Genomic DNA, 12,619 nt, shown 5'->3' on the forward strand with positions numbered 1-12,619 from the left:
TCGGAGACCCACCAGCCCCACTCCACCGGCAGCCCTCCCCTCTCCTCCTCTCCATCTCCTCACAACACCAGGTCAAATTTTGTCTCCCACAGCCTCGCATCCTCAGGCACCCCAAGCCTGTCACACACCGCATCCATTCCTTTCCCGCCTGTCCCCACTCCCAGTCAGTCCTCCCTTCCCTCTCCCCCCACCTCTACCCCACCCCACTTGTCGAGTTTGTCTGCCTCCAGCACCACGCTCCTTCCTTCCTCACCCAGGACCACACCCAGCCCCTTCACGTCCCACACTCTGACTTCCCAGTCTCCCATCTCTCAGTCTACGTCTCTCACCTCCCAAATCCCCACGTCTGGCCTCTTGTCTTCCACCCTGGGAATGACAGCCATCCTCAGTTCTCCGGTGACCAACCTCACCACAGGACAGTCTAGCTCCAGTGTGCAGCCGACCACCATGTTCCTGCCTGGCTCCACCCCGAGCCGTGGAAGCTCGTCCTTCCATACTGTGGAGTCCTGGTCGAGCCGGGGCACCCCCGTCTCACCCCTGGCCTCCTCTCCGACCAGGTCCCCAGGTGAGGAGTATCTCTGGGGCCCACTCTGCCATCTTGGCTTCCTCCAGTGCAGCCTGGTGACTCTGGAGCGTACCCTCGGTCTCTCCCCCCGGGGCCCCCGCCTCTTCCCTTTCTCCCAGCCTTTTGGGACCTCTTGGGCCGTGCCTTTCTCTCCCAGCCCGCACTCCCCACGCGGCTGTGCTCCATCCAGCCCTCCCCACACATTGCCGACAGCCGCTCACTGGTCATCGTGGCGTGGGATCTCCTTTGTCCCCCAGCAAGCCTCCTTTCTCCTGGGTCGGCAGGCCGCACGGCAGACTGAACCTCTTCCCTTACGTTCCGCACGGGCAGCGCCTGATGTCGGCGCTGCTCTGCCTGCCTCCGGGGTGCCAGTGGCGGCTTGCCCAGACTGTCTGCTGGGGCCCCTCCCTGTCCCTTCCGAGAGGACAGACCCCTGCAGGGAGCTTCCGAGATGCTGTCTCTCTCCTCCAGGATATTCACGTCCTCCCCGTTCCCCCCCGGCTCTGGTCCCAGCTGACCAGAGACGCCCATGTGCACAGGTCAGTGTTGGGCCATGAGGGTAGGAGCCTGAGTGTAACTCAGCAGGGATCAGGAAACCCTTGACCTCGGGGTACCCCCAAAATAGCCAGCTTCCGGAAGGAACACACCACATGAGAGAGCATCAGCCTTGGTTCCCGTGCACAGCTGTGAGGTCCGAGGGCAGCGGCGCTGGAACAAGGGGACACGGCCTGGGACAGGGGCTATAGTGCAGGGGCGAGGGCCCCGGGGAGACCGCATTGTGGGCAGGCAGGCGTCCTGACATCTTGTGAGCAGCAGCGGCTGTGAAGCTCGCAGCTTGCTCCCTCCTCACTCATGGGAGCCTCGTGAATCCCCGCCTCTCTCCTCCTGCCCCCGGGAGGGTCAGAGTGTGTCGCCCCCCACCCATGCATTAGGGCTGGCAGCTGACCACACCTATCTGCCTCCTCCCAGGGATCTGCTCGGTGAAGGAGCTTCAGGAGGAGGTCATGTACAAGGGGTGCACGGCCAACGTGACGGTGACCCGCTGTGAGGGCTTCTGCCCCTCCTCCGCCAGGTGAGCTGCTGGCCCCAGGCTGGGAGCCTCCCCCATCTGAGCGCGTGCCAGCCAGTCAGGTGGCCAGGCCGGCGCCCTGCCTCCATCAGCCTGCCTGGGGCAAAGGCAGACCCTCTCCTGACTGCCCGGGAGCTGGGGAGGCCAGCAAGGGCAGGGGGCACACTCCTCAGGGCCCCCTTGGCCCAGGCACTTGGCACCGCCCTTCTCCCTGGAGCCGTCCGGGAGGGGCAGGGGTCGCACTCCGGGGCTGGTCGGGGAGGAGCAGGAGGAGCACTCCCGGGGCAACGGCCCTGACCCACGCTCCCGGCTGTGGCTTCTTTGTAGTTTCAACGTTCACACCGAGCAAGTGGATGTGCACTGCGGCTGCTGCTACCCTCTCAGCTCCTACGAGAAGCAGGTCGTGCTGCCCTGCCCAGACCCCGGAGCACAAGGACAGCGGCTGGTGCTCACGCTGCAGATGTTCAGCAGCTGTGCATGCCACCCCCGGCGCTGTGGGGACTAGGGACACAGACCCCGGGCGTGAGGACGAAGCGCTGCTCTCGACACCACCCGCCCTCTCCCACCCCCGACGCTGGCTTGTCGTGCCCGGCAACCCCCCACCCCCACCCCCGCCATTGCTCCCACGAGGCATAGCCTCAACGAGCCCCCGCACCCGGCTCGGCGGGGCACCTCAGGGGAAGTGCACTGCCGAGAAGGGCTGCGGACGCTGAGCGAGCCCAACAGACTGGAATGAACTGGTGGCCCCCTGAGCACGCCCGTCGGTCATCCTCACGGCCTCCCAACCTGCGATGGTGGCCACCCGCCCCTGCCAGAACTGGGCCCGGGAAACAGCCTGAGTGGGGGCAGTGAGAAGGCCACCCTAGGGGGAGGCCTGAGAAGACGGGACACAGGTCCCGGGAGCTACGGGGCCCCTGAGCAGGGATGGGCGGGGAAGAGGCACGGGGCCGCAGCCAAGAGGGCCGCGAGGATCCCACCGCGGGGGAAGGGAAGGGAGGGCGGACGCAGGCGCCAGCCGGCATCTCACCCCGGGGAGGGGCGCCACATGTGCCGCGCACGACAAACCCACTGCTACGAATAAACCAGCACTGGTCAACGCACAGGGGCCGGCCCACGAGCTCCACTTGTGTCGTCTCCCACACCCCCGAGGCAGTCGTGAGCCCCGAAACCCACACCCACGCAGAGCAGTGGGTGCGGTGGCACCGGCACCCAGACAGCAACCCCCTCCAGGGGCCTCCCTGCGACCCGCGCCACAGCAAAGGGCCATCTGTGCCCCTCACCACCCCACACGGCTCCCCTACGGCCTGTCTCCGAGGAGGCCAGTCCCTGCTGATAAACCAGGGGAACCCACAGAGGACCCCGACTCTCCCTGGGCCCCTTCAGGTGCTGACAGGAGACGTGTCTGCTTAGGAAAAAACCGCCAGCCAGCACCCACCACCCGCGTGGTGCACACAGGCCCCAGCTCAGCTCTGCCCCTGCCCCGGCCACCTCAGGTGCAGACAGGCACACAGGGACAGCTGTCCCTGGCAGCTGGCACACAGGGACGTTATGTGAGAGCCAAGGACTCGTGAGAGCCGAGAACAGGAACAGCCTGCGGAGGCCGGGCTCCCGCTCACTCTGGGCACGGCCCTCCGCTCCCTGACCACGCCCAGAGCCCCTCCTCCCCTGGCACAAGGTCCCCACGACCCAGGAAAAGAGACCGGCTCACCTTCCAGAATCTGCTTTGCCACCCACACTTAACCCTCTGATCACAAGCAGGGACCAGTCCGAGGCCACGATGGTTACGGTGAACTTACCTAAAACCCAAAGATAAGGGAAGCCGGCCACGCCCCCTCTAGAGCGGCCAGCAGCCCTGTGGCCACCAGGCCGTGCCGCAGGGGCCCGGGACGGTCAGTGCTGCAGGTGTCCCTTCACGGCCACAGGGCTGGCGAGAGCCGCACGGAGTTCAGCCCGGCCAGCGTCGGCGGTCTCGCTGGCAGCCACGCCAGCCAAACACCAGGGCTTCTAACTTCTCGACTGCGACCCCACCCCAGAGGGCCCTGCCGTGGGTGCCGTGCCCAGTCCGAGCGCTCTGTGCTCGCGCACCCGGGGCCTGGCCACGCGGCTGCCGCACCCGGCGTCGCCTCCCAAAGCGGCCAAAGAGCCTCGTCAAGATCCGGCTGCGGCTTCTCTCAGGCGGGCGGAGGGGAGCTCTCAGCCACGCAGCAGCGGCGTTTCAGCACGATTCCAAACAAATCTACGCCCTCCTTCACACCGGTAACCTCCTGTCATCGGGAGACCGAACCACACGACGGTCCTGATCTCCACAGACACCGGTCCCGGGCCCACTCTCCCTTCCGATTGGGCCGCAGTGCGGGCTCAGCCTGTCTTTCTGACGCGCACCCCGGCCACCCCGGCCCCGCCCGAAAGGTCTGAGAAGCAGGGCTGAGAGGCGCCTGTCGACTGGGCTGTTTATTTGTGGCACGGCAAGGAGGACACACAGCAGACACGGAGAGACACCGACACACACAGGAGCCTGATCCTGCATCCTCGGCGATTAAAACTGCTCTGACAGCAATTCGCACAACCTCTGGGAGACGGTCTCTTTACTTGTGCGCAGCGTGAGGCGGTACATCTGCAACAGAACACGGCAGGTCAGCGGGCGCGCTCGGCAGAGGGCTCGGGGCGGCAGACGGCCACCCGAGCTCGTGTGCCCAGCCCTTCCCCGGAGCACCCCCGTCTCACAGACTGAGGCCAACAGAGCGAGCCCGACGACAACAAGCGCCAGCGTGCACGTGGAGCAGCCGGCATCTCCGTGGGCCGCGGTGCGTGCAACACCGGGCAGCCACCCCGGAGAGCGACGGGGCAGCTTCTCGCGAAGTTACCCGCGCACAGACCCTGTGAGCCTGCCCTCCCGCCTAGGCAGCCCCCAGGCGAAGTGAAAACAGGTATGTGCATAGAGGCACAGAGCAGCTCTCCTCAAAACGGCCCCACACCGGCACAGCCCGGGTGTCCGTCAGGAGGACCAGGTCAGCCGACCGGGGCACATCCGGCACAGGAGGGCCACGCGGCCACCGCTGCTGGAGCTCGGGGCCAGGTCGGCCCGACGGCAGGCCCCGCGGCGGCGGTCTCTAAGGGAGGTCAGGGCACTCCCTGGGGCGACAGAGACGCCACACGTGTCAGTGTAGCAGGGGCGGCCACACGGGCGTGCAGCTCTACTGCGACTCACTCCTACACTTGAGGCCTACGGATCTCGCCGTGCACGCGTTCTGCCACAAGGACGGCACAGTTTACGCGGACTTAGCAATTCCCCGGAGAAGCCTGACCTGGGCTTGCAGATTTGGCTCCAAACGCAGCAAGCATCCAATCTGGGTGGTTTTGGTGTGGATGATGCCAGCCCCCACAAAATTTGCAGGATTCGGATCAACTTCTTCAAGGAGCGCAGAACCAAACCCAATAATCTGCGCAACAGAGACAGGAGCGGGGGGGGCAGCGGACCGGGCACCGCAAGAGGCACAGCAGCCCGACCGGCCTCCCTGAAGAGCCCGAGGCAGTGTCCCCACCCTGGGAGCGCCCACAAGCAGGCCTTACCTTAGCTTTGGTGATTTCTGTGTCCATCGGATGCTTTGCTTTGAAAATGTTCTGCACTTCCTGTTGGGGACTAGTGAGGTAGAAACAAGGGTCACCACACTGAGCCAGGTCAGAGTTGGGGGGCCCTGCCCCTGCGCCCACCCACTCACTTGCTCAGCTGCTTCCAACGCTGAAAGAAATCCTGAGAAGCCATTTCTGTGGGCTGGAAAAATTTGTTGAGAGTGATAGGCAGCTTCACGGACACATTCTGAAAAGTCCCCCCATACCTATGGGCAACACAGAGAGACGTGGTGAGCAAAGTGAATGGACAGCCGAAAAAATCTGAAACTCAACTAGAGAACCAAATTCCCAGTTTGCTGATCGATGGGGCACAGGGAGGGCCTGTGGATGGGAGCTGTCGACAGCGTGGGGGTTGAGTGTTCTGGAAGGGTGGCACTGAGCCACAGAGAGGCCTGGGCTGTCTCAGTGTGCAGACCGACGAGCCGGGCGATCGCCGGTTTCTGTGCACATGTCCGGGGGCGGGAGGGGGGCTGGTGCTCTGGCCAGGCCCCGCTGGGCTCATGAGACCAGGACAGGGACGGACCTTGGGCACGAATTCCCACCATCTCGTCACTTCTCCCCCAGAGCCCATTTCCTACAACTCCAAGTTGGCTTTAAGTTGTGTACGGTTTTTCCTTCTTCCAGGAGAAGAGACTAAAGAAAGCGGTTGTCTACAGAAGGAAACAAACATTTGCGTGTCGGTTTCCGTAAATTCTACAAAGCACACGGTCTTCGCTTCTCGGTGTTTCTGATTTGAAAACCCCCAAACCTTTAACCTTACAGACACCTGCAGGGAACCGGGTTTTCACACACATGCCATCACGCTCACTGAAAAAGGATAGCAGTGAACCGAGCAGCAGCACAACACGCGGTTTTTAAAAAAGACTCACGATGGCGTGTGTGCTTGGAGGAGGGACTAAACAGCGATGCACCCCTGGGCGGCCCCCAGCAGCTGACGTCCGGAGCAGCAAGCACGAAGAGGCACCCGGACCCAGCTGGCCCCGACGCCGCAGCGTGGGCCCCTCAGAACCGTAGGTCACAGCGGCCTCGAGTTTCCGCGTGCACGCGGGTGCCGGCGTCTGCCGGGATTGCCCACTCAGCCCTCACGATGCCCTCTAAAGGAAGGACGCTGAGGCTCAGCGAGGACCAAGGGCCCCCAGGGACGAAGCTGCGCCCAGGCATGGCATGTGTGATGCCAGCCCACCCCCCACCCCCCCCAGCTCCAGGCAGGAGCCGGCTGCTGGCTCAGCCCACAGGCCCACGGGTCCTCACCGGAACTGGATGTTGAGGACGGGCGCCTCCGTGAAGTCAGACACGCACTCTATGTTGACGACCTGTTGCACTTGCGCGCCACCGTCCACGGTCGGGTCCACAGGCTTGGTCTGCAAGCTCAGATGTGCAGGTGTCAAGGAGGCCATGCCAACATTGGGGAAACGTGCCTGAGCCGAGCAAGCTCTGAAACCTTCTCAAAGGGGGTCCATAAGGGTCCGAGTTCACGCTCCTGATCTCGAAAGAAACCCTTAATGCAGTCAATCCTACATATACGGGTTTTTAATTCCTTTACCATCTGTTTCCAGTTTATCTCAAAATAAAAATGGACCTGGCCTGTGGTAGGTAGGTGGCTGCTTTGCATGCCTCTTGTACAGGAAGCAGCATCCTTCTCGGTCAAGCTGGGGCATTCTTAACCCTCGCTCTGTTCGGTCGGCCTATCCCTGGAGGAAAGATATTTGGCTACAAAGCTGGCACTAGCGGGGAGAGTTCTAACCACGTTTCTGGTACTCAGGAGGGACGAGGCTCCGGTGTGAAGAGGGCTGCTGGAAAGAAGCACAGCTCGCCCCAGGGGGGGCGCGGCACGGGGCCCCGGGCAGTCACAGGCCCCGGTCACCCTGTTCTCAGCGGCTGCTCTCTCAGGGAGACTCCCAGAGAAGGAAACCAGAGCTCAGAGGGACTTAAAAATAATGTGACAGGAGAGCTAAATAAGGGAAAACAAAAGTGACTCCAAGGAACCAAATGACCCGGGAGCAGACGCCCGAGTGTCAGTTTTCCACGCGTGACCACGAGCTCCCTATAAACACAAGGGCCACTTGGAGGCGCTACAGCAGCTGGGGAGCATCCCGCGTCTGACAAAGAACGACTTCCTCAGAGCCCTCCTCTAAATCCCAAATGGCCATGTGCTGGGGTGTGAGACACACGAGACCAAGGATATTCATCTGAAGGTCGTCTGAACAGATCAGTGTTGGAGTGAAATTTAAGAACTGCGTGGAGGTCTTATTTCCATAGAATATAAACATCCGACCTAGAAGGGAGAAAACAATTTCTTTCACACACATCCTGAATGTTAACCATGAAAAACAGCAGAGTCACTGCTGTCACATCAGTTCCAGAGACTGGCCGCAGGTGGACAGGGGGCCGCGGCTTCCCCTACTGGGGTAACTCCTGCTCTCCACCTAAAGGGGAGCGTGCCTTTGTTGGGACCCTGCCCAGCCTGGGACCTGGGACGGAGGCCTTGGCCACCACCTCCGGGGAGGCCAGGCCAGACCTGCGTCCCCGACGGCGATGCCCCTTGCCCCCACCACAGCAGCTCATGAGCCGTGTGCTGCAGACGAGGAGGATGCTCCGATGTGATCAGTTACTTAACATCGCAACAGAAACGCGTACACAAATGTTTCTAAACACGTTCATACCCTCTGAACTCGAGTGGAAAATGGACTTCAAGTGCCCTGGAGGGGAACAAACTGTCCGGCACCACCCCTCCCCCAGCTGACATCGCCACCACTAGGGGTGGGGACTGTCAGGGTCCGGAGCGCAGCACCTTCACCAGAGCGAGAAGGACGCCTCAGCCCCTGCTTTCAGCACAGAGCTCCCAGGAGGTTTCTGGTAATCCTCACGATGGCCCTAAACACCCCTAGAGGGCAGGCGTCCCACTTGTCCCGTTTCCCACACTGGCACTCGCTCTTACGGAGAAAACGGGGTCCTCACGAGGCTCAGAGACGGTGCCCAAGAGGGAGGCGGGCAATTGTCAGTCCACAAGAGCCCCCCAGCAGCACCCCAACGGTCAGCAGACATAGTTTTCTTTGGGGGGGGGGGGCGCTGAGGGGCAGACTTACAAGCTTTTTTAAAAAAACTGTGATAAAATACACAAACGTAGAAAGTACTGTCTTCACCAACTCTAAGCACACAGCTCAGGGGCACTAAGCACATTCACACTGTTGTGTGGCCGTCCCCACCCTCGGTCTCGAGAACTTTCCATCTTCCCAAAAGGCAACTCTGTCCCTGTGAAACACTGACCCCCAGCCCAGGCGCCCACCGTCCACTCTGTCTCGGGAATCTGGAGACTCCAGGGGCCTCGTGTGAGTGGATCACACGTGAGCATCACGTCCCCCCGGTCCACCCACGTGGTGGCAGGTATCAGAATGTCCCTCCTCGTCAGGCTGAGTGACCGTCCAGGGAGCGGACGGACCACCTCTGTCTGTTCAGCTCTCGGTTCTTTGGTGAAATAGGAACTGGGGGTCACACGCTCGTTCCAGTTCCAATGTTTGGAGGAACCACCACACTGTCCTCCGAGGCAGCTGCACCGGCTCACGTTCCCGCCGACAGGGCCGAGGGTCCGTCCGCCGCATCCTCAGCACATGTGTGGTCCCTGCTGTTTCGACAGCCGCCATCCTGATGGGCGTGGGGGGGCACCTTACTTCTGATCGGCACTTCCCTGATTATTAGTGATGTGGTCATCTTTCCAGGTGCTGGTCGGTCAGGTGTCTGTCTTCTTTGGAGAAATGCCTGTTCAAGTCCTCTGCCCATTTTTTAATGGGGTTGTTCTTCTGCTGTTAAATTCAAATTCTGTATATATTCTATCCTGGAGACTAAACCCTTATCAGATGTATGATTTACAAATATTTTCGGCCCATATCATCTGAGTGAGGAGTTTTTTTTGTTAAATAATTAAACACATACCTAAATTCTGCCGAAATTCAGACTTCAATCCAATTTGAAGCAACTGGTTTTCAAACAACACACCATTATTTTTACAGACAAACCTAGAGAAAAGGGACAGCGTGTGAGTCACTCCAAGGCACCCAATGAAAATATAAAGATTTTTTTTGAAGAAGGGTTTAACAAACAAAAAGGCCAGGAAAAACCTCTATGGGACACGAGATAAAGGAAAAGTAGGAAAATACTCAAGGGAACACCAGTGAAAGCGCCCTCCAGAGACAGAACCGGCGCACCAGAGACATGACCGCGCAGGAGGGGGCAGGTCGGTGTTCTGCCCGTGAACATGCTGGTCCACAACAGCCAGCTTCTCCACAACTCCCTCAGGTGCCCCAGGGCGCAGCACACACTCCCAGGCCAGCCGGACCCCAGGCTGTCCCGTCTGACGCAGGGTGCTGGCCACAACTCGGGGGGTGACTCCTAGCACCGCAGCCCGCACACAAAGGACTCACGACCCAGAGCGAGCAGTGGGGCGGCACAGGGCCACGTGGAGCCCTCTGGGGCATCCAGGGGACCAAGAGACAGACGCCCCATGGCAGCAGCCCCCACGGCCCCAAATCTCCAAGTCCCACCATGTTGCCGGCCCGGCAAAGCTCAGAGTCAGCACTCCCTGCCCCCCTCCTGCTTCGCACAAAGGGCCTGCGGGCACCCTGCAGATGACGTTCGGTGCTGCTCACGTGTGCACACGACCCCTGGCGTCCAGCATGGTCTTAGCACAGGCAGCAGGAGGCGCAGCTCCTTCAGAGACGGTCGGGCCTGGTCCTCCCTCCATACCTGCTCCACGGAGCCGTGCTCCCCTGGGACCCCAAGGCTGCCCTTCGCCTCATCCGGCACTCCCCACCTCAACACCACAGGCTCTCTCTCCAGCTCAAGCCCCACACGAAGCCTCACAAGGTCAAATGCAGTCCATTCCGTATGCACAACCTTCTGCACACGCTCGCCCAGAACTGAGCCCAAGGGGACAGAAAGAAGTGACCGGGCAGCAGAGCCCCTCACATCCCCGCCCCTGCAGACCCGAGGAGGGGGTAGCCCATAGTGCCCCACCCTCAGATCCGAGGCCCTGTAGCACACATAGCACTGCTGGTTTGGGCTGAACCACTTTAATCTGACATTTGCCAAGGAGATGGCAAGGGCACTGACTGATGGCCCACTAGGTGACAGTCAAGGGCTGGCTGGATAGCTGTTTCTCAAAGGGTCACCCCAACCAAAACCTGACCCTGTGGGATTATAGGTTTATAACAAGCACCTGTGACAGCCTCGGGAGAATGCAAACCTTCCCCCACGCCGGCGGTGCTGGTCCCAAAGCACCCTTTACTTGCACCTACACCCGGCCCACAGCAGACCCCTCACCACCCCTCTGAGGCCACAGCACGGCCCAGACAGCCAGAACCACACACACACACACACCAACACCAACACCACCACCACCACCACCACCACCACCACCACCACCACCCCCCGGGCTGGGGGCCTGGAAGCGGGCAAGCTGCCGAGCAAACGGCTCCAAGGGTTCCCACCGTAGACACCTGCCCCCCAGGCCTCCCACCTCGTCGTGCACACGAGGAAGCCCGTGGCCCAGGCACCACGTGCACCTGCACACACAGCAAGGACCAAGAACGCTGGGGAAAGCCCCTGCCCTGGGCCACCACCCAGACCAGCATGCCCAGCTTCGAGCAGGCACTGTCCCAGGGACGCACGCCGCTCCAGCACCAAGGGCCTCGCAGCCTGGGGTCTGCAATGCTTTTCAATCTCCAACGCGGCACTTCTGGAAGCCACCGACGGCAACGCGCACCTGTCCAAACCCACCTCTCCTCATCATCTTCGACGAGCAGCAGGAAGTAAGAATTCGCACGCAGCACGGACACCAAGACACAAGGAAACTGTGCAAGCGCACGAGTCCCGCTGCTGTCGTCAGACTCAGGAGAACGAGGGGCCGCTCAGTAAAGGTGCTCCTCTCCGGCCGGCGTGCCCCCGCACCCAGGCCGAGCCCTCCCACACCTCCTGCGGGACTTGAGACCGGCAGGGACTCGGGGGACAGAAAGCCAACAGGGGAAAGGTATGGAACCGCACAGCTAACGGAGCAGGAAGAGAAACAGGCTGAGCAGAGCAGCAGCGGGGGGTGCAGGGGCCCGTCCGGGGCTCGTGGGCAGTGGGGGCTACGCACAGCCAGGCACGTGGCGCCTCCAGGAAGGTGAGACAGGAAGCCAGAAAGACCACATTGGCTGTGGGGGGCAGTGCGCGCCTCGGGACACAGGAAGGCTGGGACTGAGGGCGCGACCGAGAGCGTGTGTTAACAAGAAAGCAGAGGTTGGGCGCCCGCAAGGCACACACAAAGAGGGACCGACGTCGGGGCCAGAAAGGGCGCGACCGCACGGCAGGGTGCGGAGCCAGAGGGGCACAGTCGCAGGTGGGTGAGAGGCCAGCATGCGCCTCAGAAACGCGGACGGCCAGTGCCTGAAGCTCTTCCTTTCCACCCGATCTTCCTGGTGACAGTGAGCTACCCGCACCTCGTGAGAACTGACGACCTGCGGAGCTGTGGGGGTGGTTCTGGAGCAACCCCACCCAGCAGGCCGGTGCCCTGAGCTCTTCCAGGGCGGGCCTGGGCAGTAAGGACCAGCTTATGCGGACCGTGGGCCCCGGGCGGTCAGAGCAGGAAAGAGTCCCTGTGTCGAGAACACGGGAGACCAACTACCTGGCAAAGTTGTCTTCGGAGCCGGGAGCCAGTGGCGCGACCGCAGAGGGTGAGTCTGAGAATACATCCACGAGCAGCCCGCCGGAGGACGGTGGGGGGCCCGCAGGCGCAGGGGGCGCAGCCCCCAGACCCAAGAGGTCTGCCGATGGAGAAGGCGTGGACTGGAAAACAGGGAGGGAGAGGGTGAGCGGGGAACCTCCGGGCACGCCATGGCCTAGCAAGCGCGAGTGCCCGCGCTTCCCCTCCAGGGATCGCGGCCAGGCTGCACGGGGCAAGGGCCCGGCACGTGAGGGGAGACTGCAACCCCAGAGCCAAGTCTGAAGATCAGTCACCATCTCACACAACTGCAAAGACAGCCAACCTTTTTCCGTGACGATCATCTGAATGGGGAAAAAAAGTTCTGAAAACACTTTTGCCATAAAAGAGATCAAAAAGAAACGAGACCACGCACGTTACTGTCGACGTTCCAGAGTGAGACTGAGTTTGAAGAGACAAAGAAGTAGGCAAGCTACTTTGGGTGCATTCTTGGTTTAGCCGCGTGTTAGGCCTTATGGAGTTGTAGAGAACAAACAGACGAAAAGCCTACAGACCATTTTTTCTTTAAATGATTACTTTTTGATCCGAGGCAAAAGAAAAAACTAACGAGGGCCACGCACAACACAAACCACTCACCCAAGCTGACACTCACACTTTGACC

The 12,619-nt window shown here is 61.3% G+C and overlaps 2 protein-coding genes across 3 annotated transcripts in view; one reads left to right on the forward strand and one right to left on the reverse strand.

The window, feature by feature from the left end:
• MUC6 (mucin 6, oligomeric mucus/gel-forming) overlaps positions 1-2,139 on the forward strand; it is a 16,242-nt gene extending 14,103 nt beyond the window's left edge. The window contains exons 31-33 of the mRNA XM_040464277.1: positions 380-565; positions 1,535-1,637; positions 1,824-2,139. Coding sequence (XP_040320211.1) covers positions 380-565; positions 1,535-1,637; positions 1,824-2,139 — 605 coding nt within the window. The remainder of the gene's footprint in view (positions 1-379; positions 566-1,534; positions 1,638-1,823) is intronic.
• A 1,920-nt stretch (positions 2,140-4,059) lies between these two features.
• AP2A2 (adaptor related protein complex 2 subunit alpha 2) overlaps positions 4,060-12,619 on the reverse strand; it is a 75,169-nt gene continuing 66,609 nt past the window's right edge. For both annotated transcript variants that reach the window (XM_040464273.1, XM_040464272.1), the window contains exons 15-22: positions 11,923-12,083; positions 9,195-9,277; positions 7,450-7,539; positions 6,516-6,639; positions 5,354-5,470; positions 5,205-5,274; positions 4,940-5,074; positions 4,060-4,248 (exon numbers count right to left, since the gene is read on the reverse strand). In XM_040464273.1, coding sequence (XP_040320207.1) covers positions 4,171-4,248; positions 4,940-5,074; positions 5,205-5,274; positions 5,354-5,470; positions 6,516-6,639; positions 7,450-7,539; positions 9,195-9,277; positions 11,923-12,083 — 858 coding nt within the window. In that variant the 3' untranslated portion in view covers positions 4,060-4,170. The remainder of the gene's footprint in view (positions 4,249-4,939; positions 5,075-5,204; positions 5,275-5,353; positions 5,471-6,515; positions 6,640-7,449; positions 7,540-9,194; positions 9,278-11,922; positions 12,084-12,619) is intronic.

Source organism: Herpailurus yagouaroundi, unplaced genomic scaffold (assembly GCF_014898765.1).
Source record: "Herpailurus yagouaroundi ecotype Mexico unplaced genomic scaffold, PumYag 438, whole genome shotgun sequence".
NCBI classification, from domain to species: domain Eukaryota; kingdom Metazoa; phylum Chordata; class Mammalia; order Carnivora; family Felidae; genus Herpailurus; species Herpailurus yagouaroundi.